The following is a 19771-nucleotide window of genomic DNA, read 5'->3' as shown; positions in this document are numbered from 1 at the left end:
CATCACAGACAAGGGTTGAAGCGAAGACATGACACCAGGGCTGTTGAAGACATGACACCAGGGCTGATGCAACAGCATCAGAAACGAGACGAGGAACTTGACAACGTCCAGACGAGTCAAGAAGCTGGGCAGGTAGACATTAGCACTGTCTCTCAGGGCGCCCTACTCAGCCCACCTTCACGGGCAGACCCAATGGGCTGGTTGTGGACTACCCTGTCCCACTACGCACCCTACACAGCCCGAGGAGGCTGGTCACGGACCACACAGAGAGCGGGACAAGCACAGAAGAGGATCCAGTCAAGGTGGGACTCCGACGACAAAGCCGATGTCATCCGAAGCACCACAAAGGCTGGCAGGACAAGACGGCCTAGGAGCACAGGACACCAGTCCACTGCCGGCATCTCTCATGACGGCCACCCATCACCCAGAGATCCACGGCCGGCAGAACAGAAGGCTCCGGAGCAAGAACGAACACCAAGGAGGGCTAGAACACCAGGAAGCAAGACATCAGGAGATGAGACACCAAGACACCTGGACGGGGACCTCAGGCAATCAAGACATGGCATGACGAGACGACGAGACGAGACGAGGAGATCCACAAAGAAGACACAAGACCTGTCGGGAGCGCTGGACAGCGGGAGCTTCCAGAGACGAAGTAACTCTGATGCAAGGCAACAAGGAAAAAGCAGGAACAGCCCTTAAATAGAGCTAGGACAGGAAACAGTCACTAGGAGGAGCCCAGGGCATATCCGGCCGTGGGCCCTTTAAATGTAGAAGAGAGGCGCGGCTGCGCATCTAGGAGCAGGAAGGAAGCTGTTCAGGACTGTGGAAAGCAGTCCTGCACCGATGTCAGCGTCAGAAGCAACAGAGCTGGCCTGAACGCAGGCCCCGACGACGGCAGTGGCTCCAGCCGCTGCAGGAGACCCCGAGGGCGGCTCCAGCCGCTAATCCAGCCCAGGGCTTGTGGCCTTTAGCCCCGGAGGATGATTAAGACGGCGGCGGCGGCTCCGTGCCATGGTGAAGAGCAGAGAATTCCGTGGCTCTGGCCACGGTGAAGGCAAGACACGAAGGCAGCCTCTGGGCCGCAAAAGAGCGCAAGGTCCGCGGCTCCGGCCGCGTGGGAGGGCCGACATTGGTGGCATTGTGCCGCGAAGGGAGAAGCAGTTAAAAAGGTAAAGTGCCTGCTCGCGGGGAATAGCTGCACGGCAGGGTTCATAACAATTACAATAGGAAAATCATACTAAAAATATATATTTCAAAACTGCTGATGAATAGAACCTCCAGTAATTTAACTCAGGGAATTTTTCAAAAATTTGTATATAACACCAATAAAATATTTCAAAAGAAGCAGACATCAAATAATATTCAATAATTAAAACTAATAAGGATAGAAAAAATCCCCGGTTCTCCATACCTGGGAACTTTTAATTCCAGTCACCTTGAGATGGTCATGAATTAGTTGTTCTCTAGCACAGTGGTTCTCAACCTTTTTTCTGTCGGGACACACCTGACAGATGGTTCTTACATGTGTGACACACTGAACACATGACCATCATAGGGCTAAATGTAAAAGTACAGTTTGCATCCACAGGAACCCCCCTGACCCACAATTATGGATGTAAAGCAGAATTATGACATTCACCGTACAACTCATCTTACAAAAAATATATTCTGATTCTAGTGACATCACAGTAACAGCAATACAAACTCCAACTACCAGGCTCAATAGCCCTACTTATGAAAAGACAGCAGTTTATCACTAATGCATGTGCTCTTGAGAAAATAAAACAAATAAGACCGATACAGTAAAATACCTCACCTCGGTCACATATACAGAACCGAGTTGACCTAACATACTCCCAGGATCTGCAGTAATGCACATAAACTAATCCGCACACAGTTACACTTGTATTATGGAATGCACTCAATCAGTACAACCCTACCTATGAAAAGGCAACACTACAAATTTTAAATCAGGCCCTAAACACCAATACACCTCCTATTAGGAAAACAGAACTAGCCAAGCAGCTATAGATCCCAACACAGAAATAATTGTATAACTATACTAATAAGCATGTTTCACAACAACTATGAACAGAATAATATCCAACAATTAAAAACTCATAAAAATTATTTAAAATTCTCCAAACACCAATAAAATATTTCAAAACAGCAGACACATCACATAATATTCAGTAATTAAAATGGCAGTCAATCAAGAAAAATAAACTTAAAAAGCCACTTTTACTAACCCCCTCCAGCAGCTCTCCTATTCCTCTTCCATGCAGGCCAGTAGCACACACGAGAAGCAGTAGTGGCTGAAGCTCTGTACTCATGGTCCTCTTCCTTAGGGCACGCAACCAATCTCTCTCTCTGTCTCTCTCTCACACACACACACACACCCACCCACACACACACACACACACACACACACACACACACACACACACGACCAGTTTCTGTCTCTCACACACCAATCATCTCATGACCAGTCTTTCTCTCACACACACACACCAGTCACCTTCCCGATCAGTCTCTCTCTCTCATGCACACACGCAGGCTTTCACTCCTATGCTGTCTCATACACACCCAGGTTTCTTACTCCTATGCTAGCTCTCGCCACATGCACAAGCTTCTCATTCCCATAATCACTTTCTCTCTCACAGACACACACTCCACTCATCTCCTTGACCAGTCACTTCCATTGTCTCTCCTATATACACACATCACCTCTCTGACCAGTTTCTCTCAATCACACACATGCTCTCTCTCACACACTTTACATAGATGATCTCAATCAAATGCTCTCACTTACACTCAGGCTCTCAGTCACAGTTAACACATGCACACTCTCAATCACACGTACATGCTCTCACTTACACTCAGGCTCTCAGTCACAGTTACACATGCACACTCTCAATCACACGTACATGCTCTCACTTACAGACAGGCTGGCTGGCTTTCTCTCTCTCTCTCATTTCCTGCCCCCCCCCCCCCCCGAGCACAAATGATAGCTACAGCAGCCTCCTCCTCTAGCCCTCGCATGCCAAGAAAGAAGAATCCCGTCGGCCACAGGAGGCTAATTCTGCTGTCTCCTGTGCCGATTTCTGGCTGCTTCTAATTTGGTTTCAGGGCTGCCGCTGCCACTGCTATTTTTTCATGCGGCATGGCTCTTTCTTCTTCCAGCGCACCCCACTGAACGTCACTTCCTGTTCCGGGCCAGGGGGGCAGGTGCGGGAAAAAGAAAAGGCCCAGCCACAGTTGCCAGCCCCCACTAACACTGCTGCCGGCCCTTATCCCATTCTTCTACCACCGCCAACCTGGGCTCTCGCATTGGCCCATGGCCTCCTTTCCTTTTCTTTGACCGCCACTGGCTTGAGTTCCGGTGGCGGCTCGTGGCCTCATTTTTCCTCTCAGACATCACTCTCCCGGGTTCTCGCGGCGACACTTGGGTTTCTCTTCACTTTCTTCAGCTGCCGCTGGCTTGGGCTCCAGCAGCGGCTCATGACCCCTTCTGCTTGGGCTCTGGTGGGGGCTCTGCTGCGGCCTTGCAAGCCTCTCTTCCGGCCCCGCATGGCTGTCTTCCAGCTGTGGCAGGATGGCTCTGCCGCGACCCCGCATGTTTCTCTTTGGGCTGCAACGCCAGCAGACCCTCTTCTTGTCTTTGGCCGGGAAGTAAAAAAAAAAATCACATGATGGGAGCGACCGGTCCACCGGGGGATGCCCGATAGGCCAATCCACCCCTGTAACTTAAGCATTAAGAGGTTGATATTCAGGAGCCATATAGACGGATAACTGAATGTAGCTGCGGAAATTGGCGGCAGGCCGGAAGTGGGCGGGAGGCATTTCCAGGAGGAGTGGAGTTAGCTGCTTAACTTATGCAGTTAACTCTGGTCGTGCCATAGGACTGTCCTAAAGTTAGCCAGATATACATATCTGGCTAACATTAAGATAGACGGGTATATTCAATGCCACTGAATATCCCAGTTAAGTTAGCCAGCTAAGTGTATCTGACTAACTTAACTAGCCCCTCCATGGCTAAGTATTGGCTCTTAAGTTAACAGATGCAAGTGCTTCTCCAATCATAGCTTTATGAACTGTTGTGAGGATTTTAAAATGTGTCACAGTGGTCTGGTGCCCTCAATGCTCCTTGGTGGTGTCCTGACAGGGCATTGAGGACATTGTGCTGTACCGTCACTGGCTTATGGCTATTGGGTACCAAGGATGCCGATGATCTCGGGGGCGCATCGGAGGCCCTGCCTGGATTTGTGTACTATCGATGTTAATGAGTGCCAGCAAGGCTATCTTAAGCCATAGCCACTGGTGAGGGACGCCATCAAGCTTGCAGCACAGACATCCTAGGATGGATAGATGAGCCAAGGCGAACAGTTGATGGCGTGGGCACCGATGAGGCATGTCAGGGCTTTGTTGGGGCTGCAGGGTCTCTGCCTACAGGGGCCCCTGGAATCCTTGGTACCACCGGTTCGTCGATGCTCTTGGGCACCGGGGTTTCTGTTGGTGCCACTGGGTTGTTGAGGTCTGGAATGGTGCTATATACCATCAAACTGATCAAGATTCGGTCAAGCACTATGAAAGCCCTGGGTGCAGCATCATTTAATGCCTTTGATGTGATCCATTGTTGGTGAGCGCAAAAGTGCAATGGGCCCTACGGGCGCCATCACCACTGTGGGCACCAGTAGACGCGGTCGATGCTGCATGATACGACCACAGAGCACCATGGGTACCGTTGGTCGCCATGGACTTCATTGCTATCGTTTCATGAGGGAAGCAGCGGTGAGCCATTCCCGATGCAATTTCAAGAGCTCTGTTCAGCCTCTTGGAATGTTATCAGGTACTAGAGGGGGTGACGCCATAGAACACCACCATGCCATACCCAGAGTCTCAGTGGTACTGGGGACGCCGTCGTCACACTGTTCCTATTCACTCTACTGGAAATAGTATGACAGTGGAGCGCAGCATGTGCAGCTATGGCAAGTCATCTCCTCCAATTGCCTCAGGTGATGGCAGGCAGCTTTTTCCCTGTCTATGTAGTTCTCAGCCATGCCAGGTTTCTGCCTTCGTCATGTCAAGGTCTCAGCCTTCTTGTCAGTTCTGCACCACAAAATACTGGGGAGCACTGACAAGGAAGGTGTCATCACACACACTGTGATTTGCCTTCTGGCAGCTCGCAGCCATCGACTCTAGCAAGTGGTGCTCGGTCCTTGCTGTGCTGTGGGATTCTACCCATAAGCAAGGTGAGTGGGGTCATAGTAGAATCCCATCCTATGAATGGCAGTACACCTGTATGATTACTAGTCAGCATGCTTTTACAGCGGAGGGCTCTATTCTCCAGTTGCCCTCTACTGTATAGGTGTGTTTCCTCATGATGAGGTTGTGCGCCACTACCACAGGACTGACCTAAGACTGCATTTCTGGTCGAATCTTAAGGGGGTAGTGTCGGTAATCTTCTCCTTCCTCACAAGAGGAATATGTCTTTCGACCCCTTCCTTGTCACAAATCCCCTTTGAGGAGAAGTCCCTGGGGCTCCATCCTGGCATGTTTATCGCTGAACCAGTCTTCAATTCTTTGAATCGGTGCATATCCTTGTAGATCAGGGCCAGGGGATGGCAGTCGTGGTCATCTGACCGTTTTTACTGGGGCCCCTTCATTGATTATCATGGTGGCTTTCCGCATCCAAGGGTGGCAACCAGTGGCAGATTTGGTCACTTCTGAACCTCAGCGATCAGTAATTGTGTCTCAACTGTCAACTGGAGAGTTGACAGGTTTTTCAGGACCAGGAGGCCCCAATTCCTGTTGCTTTTCTGTCTCTTCAGGAAGGCAGGATTTGACTAGGATCCACGGCAACTCTTATGTGTTTCCCTCTGGACACCTGGTTGTCCACCCCTGCAAGGGGTGTCCCTCGTTCTCTATAAGGCACGTCACTGCTTCTGACTGGCAATCGCTCTCAGTTCCTCGTGGGATCTGAGAGCCAGTCGAGCAGAAGTGCTCTCCTTAGGTTGTCCTAAGGCACAGAAGGTCTACTTTGTGAATGGATCCTTTCCAGAGTAGCTCCCCAGTGAAGATTAGGGGGTTTTCCCGACCAGGAGTCACCTTTGATACCTGCTGAGCTCAGTGGACACTTTTTGATAAGTCCAGTATTGCCAGTCATTCTTGCCTGCGGGACCCTACCTCAGTGACGAGGGTTCTAATCAGTCTAATTGGTGAGCATGCCTTTCAACCTATTGCCATATTCATGGCTGTGAGAGACATGCAAGCTATATGTCCCCATTTTAGGGATAACTCTGTTTGCGGACTGGGGTGTCCTGGTTCATGCTATGATTGGTCTATTTACTGGGCCGCATACTTCCTTGGGGGAAGTAAATGCTAACATTGCTGACATACCTAAGCTAGGTTCGGGGCAATATCTTCCAAGATCGCCCTTGTCCTGCCCTGGTACCCTTAGGGTTTCCAGGCCAGTGAAGAAATCCCGTTCAACAGGAGTTTGCACTTGTGGCACCCCAGCTTCCTGTCTCTTAGTGGAGTGTTTCTGGATTTGTTCCCTGTGGAATTTGCTCTGTTTCAGCTGTTCCAAGCAGGCTGAAGGCTCAATCTTGGTGGGTAGCTCCTTACTGGAATTGCAGTGAGTTATTCGCTTGGGGTTGAGTTATACAACCTAGTGACGTGCTTACCCCGGGAGTCCAGCAGTCTGCCTCTTTGTGTTCTTCGCTTCTTCCGACTTACAGTTGGAATTTTGGGGAGAGGGGGAAAGCTCAAGCAATCATGGTATATCATAATGTATACCACCTGCAGGGAAAGATACAACACTTGTTCCCTATATTTTGCCAAGCTCTGGCCAATACTTCTATTACCTTTTCTCAGTTCACTAGGTTGCCCAAAGTGTCTTCCTGCTCACCTGAACTATCCCGTAGGCAGGATGGATAGCCCTGCCCTTGACAGGGTGCAGTGTGGGCTAGCTTCATGCCTAACACATCTCCCTGCTCAGGGGTTTGGGCTAGCAAACCCATTCAGGGATTGCCTTTCATCCCCTGAAACTCTTGATGCTATCCTGCTGGTCAGCTATCGGCCGAATTTTAAATTGGGCCACACGCATAAAAATCATGTGTGTGTGGCCAGGCCCTCCCATCAGACCTTTTGCTGTATCTTGGGGTCTCATAATTGTTCTGTCTCAGCTAATGAAATCTCTTTGAATCACTGCGCCCCTGTGACCTGAAGTATCTGATCCAGAAAGTTGTATTTTTGGTAGCAATTACTTCAGTCTGCAATCAGTGAGATTCAGGCTCTAGTAACTTATCTACCTTATTGCAAGTTATTTCATGATATGGTAGTCTTACGCACCCATCTGAAGCTTTTGCCTAAGATGGTGTCAGGATTCCATCTTAATTAGTAAATCATCCTTACAACATTCTTTCCCATGCCACATGTCCACCAAGGTGAACAAGCACTGCACAGTTTGCACTACAAAAGAGTCTTGACCTGGAGCAGACTGAAGCCCAAAGAAAGTCCATCTAGTTTTTTGTTTCTTCTGATACCAGCAAACTAGGGATAGCTGTTGTCAAACAAACTTTATCTAATTGGCCTCCTGTTATGCCCAGACAGGCTTTAATCTGGTGGGCCATGTCAAGACTCACTCTGTCTGAGCCATGGCAGTGTCAGTGGTTCATCTGTGATCGTTCCCCATGGAAGAGATCGACATGGAGTTTATTCAACACATTCACATCTCACTATTGTTTTGACAGAGATGGCTGATATGACATTAGGTTTGGCTTGTCTGTCCTGAGAAATTTGAAGTGTAGAACTCAACTCCTTTCCCTCCCAGGGCCTGTTTTAGTTCTAGGCTTCCCCTTATAGGTTAAGTATATAATGGAAAAAAGTTTCTTGCCATAAAAATATTGCTATGGTCATTGGCACTCGTTATTGGTTTTCCCTTTTTTTCATTAGGGGTAGCCTGCAGCTAGGGATTTCCCACAGGAAGATTGCCATCCCTCTTTTCCTCGGAGAAAAAAATAGAGTTGCTTACTTCTAAAAGGTTTTCTCTGGGGGCAGCAGCATGTCAGTCTTCCCAAATGCCACCCACCGCCCCCTTGGAGTTGGTTTCTGTGTTTTTCCTGCTTAAATACAAGACTGAGGGCCTTTGTGTTGACGTGTGGCATAAAGGCACGTGTGGGCATGCTCAGTGAGGCACAGTCAAAGTTCTAGAAACTCTGGCATAAGTTTTCCAGGCCAAGCTATATCAGACGATGTCACCCATGTGTGAGAACTGACATTCTGCTGCCCTCAGCGGACACCTGTTACATGTAAGCAACTCTGCTTTCTTTATACTTCATACATATTAATTGCCATTCCATTAAGTACTCAAAGCAATTTGGTGACCTTTCTGTTTTTTTTACCAAGGCTTATGGTATGCGGGCATGAATGACAGTTGTGAGTGCAAGAGTGTGACTATATGAGTAGAATTGGCCCAGTAATGTAGATTTGTGAGAGTGATAGTGGGAAAAGGATGTGAATATGGGGGATGGTGATGGAAGCATTTCTAGATAATTTGTTGAGATGTTTATGTAGTAGGTAGGAATTGTCAGCACTGCTTGTCAACAGGCAAGTTCCACAGTGTGCAGCTGTCATCACAACGAGGAATGGGTCCAAAATGGAACTTTCTTGCATCTTTTTCCAGCTTCATTCCAGTGGTATTGGAGAGCATAAAAGTAAATTGTGGCAAAGACTGGTTCCCATATCAAAAATATGTTTATCCTCCCATAGGAAATAAAATAAGAAATATAATTTCTATTGTGGGTAGAGGCCTTGGTCAGGCAAATAAAAGCCAGCTATATAAGTGGGTGAAATGCTATTTGTGCAGGAGCCCGATAATGGAAGGGTATATAGCTCCACTTCCTGCATCCTTCAATTATTTTTTCCTGGCCCTTGCAAAAAAAAAAAAAAATGTTTTGAAAGTTGAAAAATACACTGGGCTAGTTACCTAACCTTATATAACCAGCAAAAGAATCCACCACAATTATAAAACCCCCAACAGTACCACAGTGGTGACATCCCAAGTAGCCTAATGAAGCATGAAAACTATGTTAAGAAATGTTGGTCCTGTCATATACGGTAAGGGGAATTATGAATATAATAATCCACAACACTGGAGGAATGGCTTGGTGGTTAGAGTAGTGAACTGAGAACCAGGGTTCTCTCACTGGGCAAGTCCCTTTACCTTCAATTGCCGGATTCACTAAAGCTACTCTGTGCCTATGGGAAAAGACCGTGTTGAAGCAGTCCCTTAGATTGTATCCCTCTGGGGCAGGGAGATATATTAATTGCACCGGAATATAACTTGCTTTCAGCTCGGGTTTAAAAAGGTGAGCAAATAAATCTAAAATTGAAATCCAAACATTTAGGGTTCCATATTCAAAGGCATTTAGCTGCATAACTTGTGAGTTATCCGGCTAAATGCTGACTTTTGAATATTTTGGGCACTTGCTCGGCTAAATTATAGCCAAATAAGTTGTCATCTGGGTAAAATGTAGCCAGGTAATGTAGAGCAGTGGTCCCCAACTCTGTCCTGGGGGCCCACCAGCCAGTTGGGTTTTCAGGACATCCGTAATAAATATGCATGAGAGAAAATGTGCATGCACTGCCTCCATAACATGCAAATGTTCTCTCATACATATTCATTGCGGATGTCCTGAAAACCCGACTGGCTGGTGGGCCCCCAGGACAGGGTTGGGGACCACTGATCTAGAGGCATTCCAGGGTACAGCTATGTTATCTAGCTAACTTAGATGATTTTCATCTATATCTGGCTGAGTTAGCCATATAAATTTAGGTCTTAAAATTGTCCGGTTGTGTGTGACCGAATAACTTTAGACTTAACCAGCTATATTCAAATTAATATAGCCAGTTAAGTGGCATATTATTGTAAAAAAAAAAAAAAAAAAAAAAAAATTGAAGTGCTGTCCTGTGGCCCATTTCCCATACTCCCAACCAATATATGAGAAAAGGACCCTGCTGGGCCGAGCTCCCCAATCCCCTCCTTGTAAATTTAAATACTTGCCTATCTCGGGTCTGGTCACAGCCTCACTCCCCCCTTTCCCTGCCCTCTCCCTGCTGCAAATTACATTTGAAAGCCCCGCTTCCACCTGCCCACCTCAATTCTAGATCTCTCGCCCTCCTGGTCCTCAAGAAAACTCTTCCTGCCACGTGGAGTACGTTATGCTATGACTGCTTCCGGTGGCATCCAGAATTATTCTGAAAGCAACATTGGAAGCATAAGCTATTAGTGCTTCTGTGAGAATATTACAGTGCTATATGTTACCGGGAGAAGTTGTAGTGTATTAAGATCCCAGTGGCAGGAAGGGGTTTCTTGAATTACCAATTGAGTGAGAGGATTAGGATTGGGCTGGGAGGGTAGTAGAAGGGAGAGAAGGAGGGGGCTTTAAAATGTAATTTTCAGCAACCAGGACGGGACGGGGAAGAAGCGGGATGAGATTGTGACTGTTACAAGGTGGGTGTGGAGCTCAGCAGAGCCCCTTTCTCATATAGTGAGTAGAGGCATGGGAATCAGGACACAGGCCCGCAATCACTTTTTTTTTTTTTTTTTTAACTTCACTGTGCCATTTAACCAGTTATATTCCTTTGACTATAGCCAGCAACCCCTCAGGTTATTTGGATACACTTACCTGGATAACTTTAACCTAGCCAGCAACATGCAAAGATAATGGTTAGGTTTAAAGTTTGGAGGAGTAGCCTAGTGGTTAGAGCAGTGGGCTATGAACCAGAAGACCAGGGTTCGAGTCCTGCTGTTGCTCCTTGTGACCTTGGGCAACTCACTTTACCATCCATTGTCTCAGGTACAAACTTAGGCCTGGATTTATCAAAATGCACTAAATATTGCATGCAATAGGAAAAGGGGTACATTTTATGGTAATAGGCAGTTTATCGCAATTTGTGCTAATATCTATGCGAAGCACTATCTTAGCGCAAATTGCGATAACTTTTTCGCACTTTGCGATAAGTGCCAGAATTGTTGTATTTCCTACATACAACCTCTGGGGGGACCATTTTAAGTAGGTTTAAGCTCCTGGAGAGCCACCCTATTTATTGGGGCCCTCCTACAACCACTGGGGGGGGGGAAGAGAGACTCACATTAGATAGGTATTTATATCTCTATGGGAGGCCCACCTAGTAACTGGAGGTGAGGTTTAGGTATTAGTGTAGGGTTAAGGGCCACTTTGACATTCAAAGTGAAACATATGAACAGAACAGTGCTCTCTTGTGAAGATTTGATGACCTTCGGAGTGAAGAAACTCACCCAAAGATGAGATTTGTGTAATGTTTCTCAACCTAGCTTGATGGACTCTCTGCCTGCCTCTGGCAGGCATAACTTCTAAAACAAAGGTACAGGGGTTGTTTTTTTTTTCGGGCTGGGGGGGCGGGACAGGGAGGGGAAGGTGGGAGGGAACGGGGAAAGCCAGCTGATCTCCCCGAGGGCTCAGCGCACACAAGGTGCACTAGTGTGCACCCCCTTACACGCGCCGACCCCTGATTTTATAACATGCGCGTACCTTTTAAAATCTGCCCATATATGCGTATACTTTATAAAATACCTGCCTCCGCATATAAGTCAGGGTTATTATGCATCTAAAATATATATATGCGTATATATATAAAACAGGTACAGAAAGTAAGCACTTTCATTGCATTGGAAATATTCACACCTATTGAAATATATGTGTCTACTTTAAGAGCAGAGCAGTGTGGCATTTTATAAACTGTGCATCTTGTGCTACACAGTTTATAAAGAGCTAGAATAAAACTCTGCATATCCACTTACTCATACAAATGCAATGCCATAAATAAGTTTGAAAGTTAGACTGTAAGCATGTTTTATGCAGAAAGAATATGCTTTGTGCACAGATTTCTGTTCTGTTTCACATAAATCATGCTTTATGTGCAGAAGACATGATCCATGTCCAGAAACTGTTTTCTGTACAGAAAACATGTTAAATGTGCATAAATTGTGTTTTATGCATGCTAACCATGTTTTCTTTGTACTTTTTTAGAATAGCGCTCTTTATTTTAGCACCAAGTGCATTAGTATACTATGGGATGAATTTGAAAAGCATTGCTCACATTAAAAAGTCCATATAGAGAAGTGTATGGGCTGCGCATGAGCAATGCGTATTTTAAAAGTAACAAATTATGCACGTATATTACATATGGATAAGTTTAAAAAAAAGAAGGGGGAATAGAATTGGAGGATGTCAGGGGCATTCTAGAATAGGGTCAAAATGTATGTGTGAAAATCCGTATTTGTCAGAGTGTACCAACAACCTCCTCATTCTACGTAAAAGGAGCCTGGTTTGAGGTTTTAACCCAGTCCTCCTTAAGGCAGAATGCTGCAAGGGGTTCTGGGTGAAGGAAGGTTTTTTTCACCCTACCAGGCTTAGAAAGGCTTGAGGGGCCCCCAAGGAGCTGGTAGAACTTCACAATACTCCCAGGTGGTAGACGTTTTCCTGTTAGTTGTGCCTGATGCAAGGTGAGCTACTATCTTTAAAGTCCAGTAACTAAATATCTACACTATAACTAAGTTGGTCCAGTCTTATATTCCTGTGGCTGCAGCAGGCCCAAATAAGCCACACATGGTGTTGGTTTGGAGATTTGTTTATGCTTAAGCAGGAAGCACAAGTAAAAGTGCACAGCCTCTAAGAAGAAGAAAAAAAAATAATATTTGCAGTATGTTTTTCTTCCTGGGGCCTTCTGACTTCAATTTCTACAACAGCAGGCCAAGAATGTTATCCCTACCTGGACAGCCAGGGATAAATGTTATCCCTACCTGGACAGCCAGGGATAAATATTGTGTTAGGGTCCTACAGGCTAGCAGGTGTTTGTTTTCTCTGCCTTGGATGAGTTATCCATTTAGGAGCTGGTCCCAAAGGGAGATAAAATGGAGCAGGTAATATAGGTCCTGGACATAGGATAGTAATAGCTGCAAAATGCTGTACAAATACAAATAGGTAAACAGCTCGGCTATAAGACCAATTAACGCAACAAGGCGCAGTCTTATCTAGCTGAGTGAGGCCTGGAATTGGCTAAATCCGGAATACCTCAACCAACTTCACTTTCACATATCCTGTTTAAGAACTTTGAACAGACTGCTTGCCTGTTGGCCTGTTCGGAGTCCAGCTGGACTACTTATTTGGCTAATTTGCTCACTGACAATAGTCAAGTGGCGTTCCAGGCCACCAGTTCAGATGGTGGGGTTGTTATACTACAGAGAGCAGGGTACTCCCCAGAATACTATCAGCAGCAGTTTCAACGGGCAGCCCTATAGCCCAGGGAGAGCCCCAGAAACCTCTTTCATCGTTTGAAAGATGCAAGGTGGAAGTGGCTCCAGCCGAAGGCAAAGTCAGGACTGGAAGTGGCTCAGCAAATAGTCCTGGAGCAGTTCCTAGATGGTCTGGACCAGCCCATTTGGAATTGGGTCTGCCAACACATTGGGTTCACCCTGGAGAGAGCCCTGGAAGTGGCGGAAGCCTTCTACTAGGCACAGTCAGTGCCCTCTGGCATAAGAGGTTTAGAGAGACAACCCATGACAATTCCCTGGCATGGTACAGAGGATAGTGGACCTCAGCAACAAACCTCCGAGATAGGAGGCTCGGCTTCTATACTCAGTTTCCAGACACCAATCTTGTCCACATGTTTTAACTGTGGACAGAAAGGATACTAGCCAAGGGTCTGTCGGTATGGCCATAGCGAACCTATGGACATTTGCTTGGTGATCCAGTCAACACCAAAAGAGGAAGTGCATATACTTAAAACACTATGAAGCAGCAACAATCCGCAACCTGAAAATAAAAGGGGAATCCGCATAGGTGGGAACAACCCAGAAACAGGGCCTGAAAGACCCTCGCTATTTGTGCAGAGAAGGAGCAAAGCTGCAATTTTGTGGGTGTCCCACATGCAGAACTTAAGGAATTTATAATCCAGGTGGAACTGGAGGGAGCCTCTACTCGGGCCTTGGTAGATTCCAGCTGTAGCAAAATGCTCATTCGTCAGGACTTGCTATTTTTCAAGAACATATTAATGATAAGAAAATAGAGATAGAACAAAAGTGTTCAACTTCCCATGTCCTCTTGACAATTGCTGCAGGACAAGCCATGTTAGAAGCGGTTGTCCTCTCTGAGCTTCTGTACCCAGTAGTCCTGGGTTGAGATTATCCACATTTTGCAATCTTATGGAGACAACTTATTGGTGTTGGGGTTAATACAGCCGGAGGGAGTAGGCACTTGAGACAGAGCCAGAGTATGCTCCGGGCATTTCTGGACACTCGACCAGACATGGCCAAGCTGAGGGAGAGGATATGTGATGGAATGTACCGACAACCCCCTCATTCTACCTTAAGGAAGCCCGGTTCAAGGTTTTAAACCAGGCCTCTTTAAGGCAGAATACTGCAAGGGATTCTGGGTGAAGGATGGTTCTCATCACCCTATCATAAGAACCCAGGCCTAGAAAGGCTTGAGGAGGCCCTAGGGAGCTGGTAGGATGTCACGATACACCCAGACAGTGGACGTTTATCTGTTAGTTGTGCCTGACACAAGGTGAGCTACTATCCTGATTCTTGTATCTTTGAAGCACTATAAATAAATATCTGCATCGTAACTAATCTGGTTCAGTCATTATATTCCTGCAGCTGTAGCAGGCCTGAATACCCTATACCGTATTTTAAATCTGGCAGCCGCAGCATGTGGCGAACTGTTAGCTCTGCATGTTTACTTCTGCTCTTGTTAAGGTTTAAGTCAGTAGAAATCTCTGATTAGGGCAAAAATGACTGGGTGAAGGGTTAAAAAATCCACTTACCTGCATGTGTGAAAGATGAAAAATCCCTAAGGAAGATATGTGAAATGATGCTAGAGTAACCGCTCAAATTTAGGAGCATGCATGTGCGCAGTGCAGTATGCGTGTTTTATTTAAATCATACACCCGTAATTGTGTGCATGATTTAAAATTCTAGCGCTTTCGGGTGCTCAAGCACCCATATGTTGGTTCATTGGCACCCGCATGCTTATTTTAAAGTTACCTTCTATTAGCTCTCTGTATCAGAAGTTAATTCTGTTTTTAACGTGTCAAAAAAAAATGTAAGCTAAAATTTAGCTCATCTTTTATTACATCGGCCCCCATGACAGTGGTCCTTTAACATTTTGAATCAGTTTTATACAATGTAATTAATAGGGACTTTCGGTGCATTTTTATACTTATTTTTATGGTTCAGAAGAGAAAATACCTAGAGGCGCAGGACTGGCTTGATATAGCGAGATGTTTTTCTTGCAGTGATCAGTCATTTTCATAATATGCATATTCCTCCTGTGGAGACTTTTGCAAAAAAAGTTAGCCAGAAATTGCTAACTTTTCTTTTTTTATTTTTTACAAAAAAGCTAACCACCTCCCTGAGGAGTTGTAAATTTCCATGAGAAATTGCCCATTTGCATGACTTTCCTTACAAAATTTAACTTATGTGTAAATGCAGCTGAGCTGATTTACATGATGTCTCAGCTCATAAGCAATTTTGTTAAGATGTGCAGAGGAATTCACAAAAGAAAGATAGTATGCGCAGCATTGCTAGATAGCACGTTGCATTTGGCCTTTTTGTGTATGCTATCCTGTTTTCAAACTCATTCGCAAAATAGTACTTCGGCCTTCTAGATAGTTTTTTGCCACTTTGACTTTTGCAATATTTGTAATTAGCAAAAAAGCATGTTATTTAGTTTGTTTCTGGTTCCATTTTATAAAAGGTTACTGCTGAAAATATTTAAAAAGTGAAATGCTTGCATGTTAGTCCATATTAGAGATGCGAGTCATTGACGTGTATCCTGAATTGTTTTGAAAATGGGATCCCTTTTGTCTCTTTTGTAAGTGCAGTGATGGAAAAAGCATTGTCTTATGTATTCCTTCCTCCTTGAATGGAGTGCATGATGGCTGCATATTAAAATTGCGATGAAACCTTTGTCCAAGTACAAAGTGAAGCCTGCTAATTCAATGTATAACAAATGAAGGTATAGGAGGATCTTGATTTGTTTTAGTGAGTCAAAACGTTTGTGTTGTATCATAAATTAATGTAAAATCTTGAAAACATGGAACTTAAGTTTAATTTTTATGCATGATTTATGTTGCACTTATCTTCCACGGCACATGGGCATAATCTTACTAAAAAAAAACAGTTATTTGTTCATGGTGGTAGCTTCCTGAATCTAAAACAGCAAAGATAATTTGCCTTGCATTGTTATAAGGGAATGTGATATTTATTTTATTTTTATTTAAAATCTTTTCTATACCGCCGTTTAGTAAAGCACCATCACAACTGTTTACAATGAGGCACGTAAATATATATTTGGTGAAACTCTTACTAACAATGTGCCAGAACATTTATCGGTAACAAGTATTCATAATATACGATATGAGAGAGCTTCGAGTTCAGGATAATTTTCAAAGGGATTTCTGCAAGTAAAGTAGTGCTTTACTGGCAGAAATTGCCCTTTAGAGAACAGCACAACTGATACGCGTGTAGAATTACATGGATACATCCTCGGGAGGTAACTATCAAAGGAGTCACATGTGTAAATATAACACAGCAAATTTCAAAAGCCCATTTACATGCACACAAAACCTATTGACAATTCAAAGGCATATATTGTAGCAATTTTCAAAGGACTCACTTGCATAAAGTGCATTTACACATGAAAAGCCCAGTTCTAAGCATGTAAATCCTTTTGAACATTATCCCCTGTCTGTACATACTTTTGCATGTATGGTTAGAGGCAACACCATTCTGTGCAAGGTTCGGAGTTATGCACATACTTTTATATTTAAAAAATGTGTGTAATTTCACCAAAGTACCCGCATCAAATAGGTGTAATTGTGTGTATTTAGTTTCGGCGAGATAATATCTAAAGCGGATATATGCGCGTACATCTACTTTGAAGACTTGTCTAATTTAGGTGCATAGCAGCCCACAAATTTATGCTGCCTGTTATAAAATTACCCCCAGAGTGTCAGTTGCAAGCATTCCTTTTCATTCCTTATTTTACTCAATTTTTACAGAAAAAATCCGGCTCATTTTCAGCAGTTTTGTCACCCTGGGGACAGCGATTACCTTGATGCTGCGGATGGAAGTCAAGATGACAGTGATGACAGGCCAGAATGCCCATATGGAACAGCTTGTTACAGGTAATGAACAGGTTCCACTCTACATTGTATTTCTGTACTTAATTTAAAGAATTCTTCTGATAGTGGTGTACTTTGGGTACTGTGCTGTGCACATCCTGCAAGTATAGCTTTTTCTCTTATTGCATTAACTACAATATAAATTCCAGTTCTGTTGCTAGAAGATGCCAAGTGTGAACCTTTCCAGTCAAAAAAGGAATAGGTGAACTCTGGTGATTGTTAGGATAAAGGAGCAAAGTGGTGCAAACCCTGGAGTAGACATCCTATCCATTTAGCCCTCTTCCCAAAGTAAGGAAGGAGAAAGGAGTATAGGGGGACCTCTTAGGTTTCACATTCTGAGGCCGATGTTCTAAAATGAGCAGAATTTCGCAAATAGTGCTTTGTGTGCTAAAAAGCGAATGTGTTTTACGATTGTACACATTATTTAAGCTTTTAGCTCATGATTCGCCATTTGTGAAATTTTTCCCATTTGCAAGCACTAAAATTTTGTGTGTGGTTTGCTGTGTTGCATTTTATTCAAATTCAAAATTAATGAGCTGCTGCAATGCAAATTTATGCAAAGGAGCTTATTAACTATCGGGCCAATTTTAAAAGGGCCATGTTCATAAAAACCAGGGGTTATGTGTGTGGCCGGGCTTTGCGTGCACTGCGCGCATTTTAGAACTGGCCCAGCCACACTCGTAACCCTGTTATGCACAGAAGTGCCGGGCCCTGCAGTTAAGTTACAAAGCAAACACACACACAAAAAAAATCCCTAATTAGAGTTAGTATAGGGGGTCGGGGAGGAGAGGGGAAAAGGGAGGAAGGGTAGATAGGGGTAAAGGAAAGTTCCCTCCCATTCAGCTCCTTAATTGGAGCGGACTGGGAGGGAATTGGGCAAAAGACCTATCGCGTTGCCACACGTAGATTACAAAATGACCCCCCTGCACGCATGAGTCATAGCCCTCCTGCACATGCGTGCACAGATGTTAAAATCCGGCGTGCATATGCGTGTGGATATCATATTTTATAACATGCGCGTGCCGACGTGCGCACGTTATAAAATAGCCGCGTCCATGTGCGCGCGCCGGGAACTGCACACACATGGACGCACACGGATGGTTTATAAAATCAGGGGTCGGTGCACACTAGTGCAACTTGTGCGTGCTGAGCCCTCGGGGAGACCAGCTGGCTTTCCCCGTTCCCCCCCCTCCACCTTCCCCCTCCCTTCCCCTACCTGTCCCGCTCCCCAGCCTGAAAACCCTCCCCGTACCTTTATTGTTGAAGTTACGCCTGCCAGCCGAGTGCCGGCACGCGATCCCCTAGCCCAGCGGCCATACAGAGGCCTCTGACCACGCCCCCGCCCACCGCCGGACCACCCCGCCCACACCCCGCCCTCCCCATTTTTTTCAATCCCCGGGATTTACACGCGTCCCAGGGCTTTACGCGCGCCATTGGGCCTTTTGAAAATAGGCCCGGCGCGTAGGGCTATGAAAATCTGCCCCTTTGCGCGTAAATGGCATTGTGGGTCAGATTTCACAAAAAAAAAATTACACCTCAATGAAGTTGCAGCTATTTGTTTTTCATGTGTAGTACAATTGCTTGTGAAATTGCGGATCCTGCACACTAGAACATGTGAGTTAGTACATGAGCCTCTATGAAGGAACAGGAGGAAATGAGTCCTTATGCCTGTGAGAGAAGGGCTATATGGGAACTGTTTCGTGTCTGTATGTGAAGAGGAGCAGTACTGTTTCTACCACTGTGAGGAGAGAGGGAAACTGACATTTCCCTGTAATGCTGTATAAGGAGTGATCAGAGGGGGTTAGAGGACAAAGACTACTAAGATCATGTCATGCCAAAAGGGGGGGGGGGTGGGGGAGAGGTGAAGTGATGTAGAGGACTATGGGAAGAAGTGACTGAAGTTACTAAAAATATGAGTACTTAAAAAGTTATTTTTAAAAAAAACATGGAAAATTAACTTAGCAGTGTTGCTGATACAAGCAAACAAAAATGTATACATGTAGGGTTTAGGAGGCTTTTATAAATATACATATGCATGAGTCTCAGATTGTATCCAAGAAGCCTCAGTACCTAGGAGGAGCTAGAGGAGGTTAATAGAAGGAGGAGTGACCTACTGGTAAAAGCAATGGGCTGAGAGCCAGGGAAATCAGAGTTCAAACCCCTCCTCTACTACTGACACTCCTTGTGACCCCAAGCAAGTCAGTTTATCTCCTATTGCCTCAGGCACCCACTTAAATTGGAAGCTCTTCAGGCAGGGACTTATTGTACCCAAATTCTAATGCTGTCAGCTGGCTTGAGCATCATTTGGAAAGGCAGGCTTAAAATCCAAATTAAAAAAAAAAAACCCAAAAAGAAGAGAGAATTTTGGAGAGAGAGGAGTTGATGTTAATTATTGACAATACAACGAATACTATAAGTTTTTAAATATATATATATATATATATATATATATAAAATTATATTTATTTATTTATTTCAAATCTTTTCTTCACCGTCATTGTTATTTACCATCATAACTGTTTGCAGGCACAAATAG

The 19771-nt window shown here is 45.0% G+C and overlaps 1 protein-coding gene across 2 annotated transcripts in view; it reads left to right on the top strand.

The window, feature by feature from the left end:
* Nucleotides 1-19771, top strand: part of APLF (aprataxin and PNKP like factor) — a 447297-nt gene that overhangs the window by 292131 nt on the left and 135395 nt on the right. For both annotated transcript variants that reach the window (XM_029593580.1, XM_029593581.1), the window contains exon 8: nt 17113-17238. In XM_029593580.1, the coding sequence (XP_029449440.1) occupies nt 17113-17238 (126 nt within the window). The remainder of the gene's footprint in view (nt 1-17112; nt 17239-19771) is intronic.

The sequence above is a fragment of the Rhinatrema bivittatum genome, chromosome 3, assembly GCF_901001135.1.
Source record: "Rhinatrema bivittatum chromosome 3, aRhiBiv1.1, whole genome shotgun sequence".
Classification (NCBI taxonomy): Eukaryota; Metazoa; Chordata; class Amphibia; order Gymnophiona; family Rhinatrematidae; genus Rhinatrema; species Rhinatrema bivittatum.
This window is presented reverse-complemented; position numbering and strand designations above follow the sequence as displayed.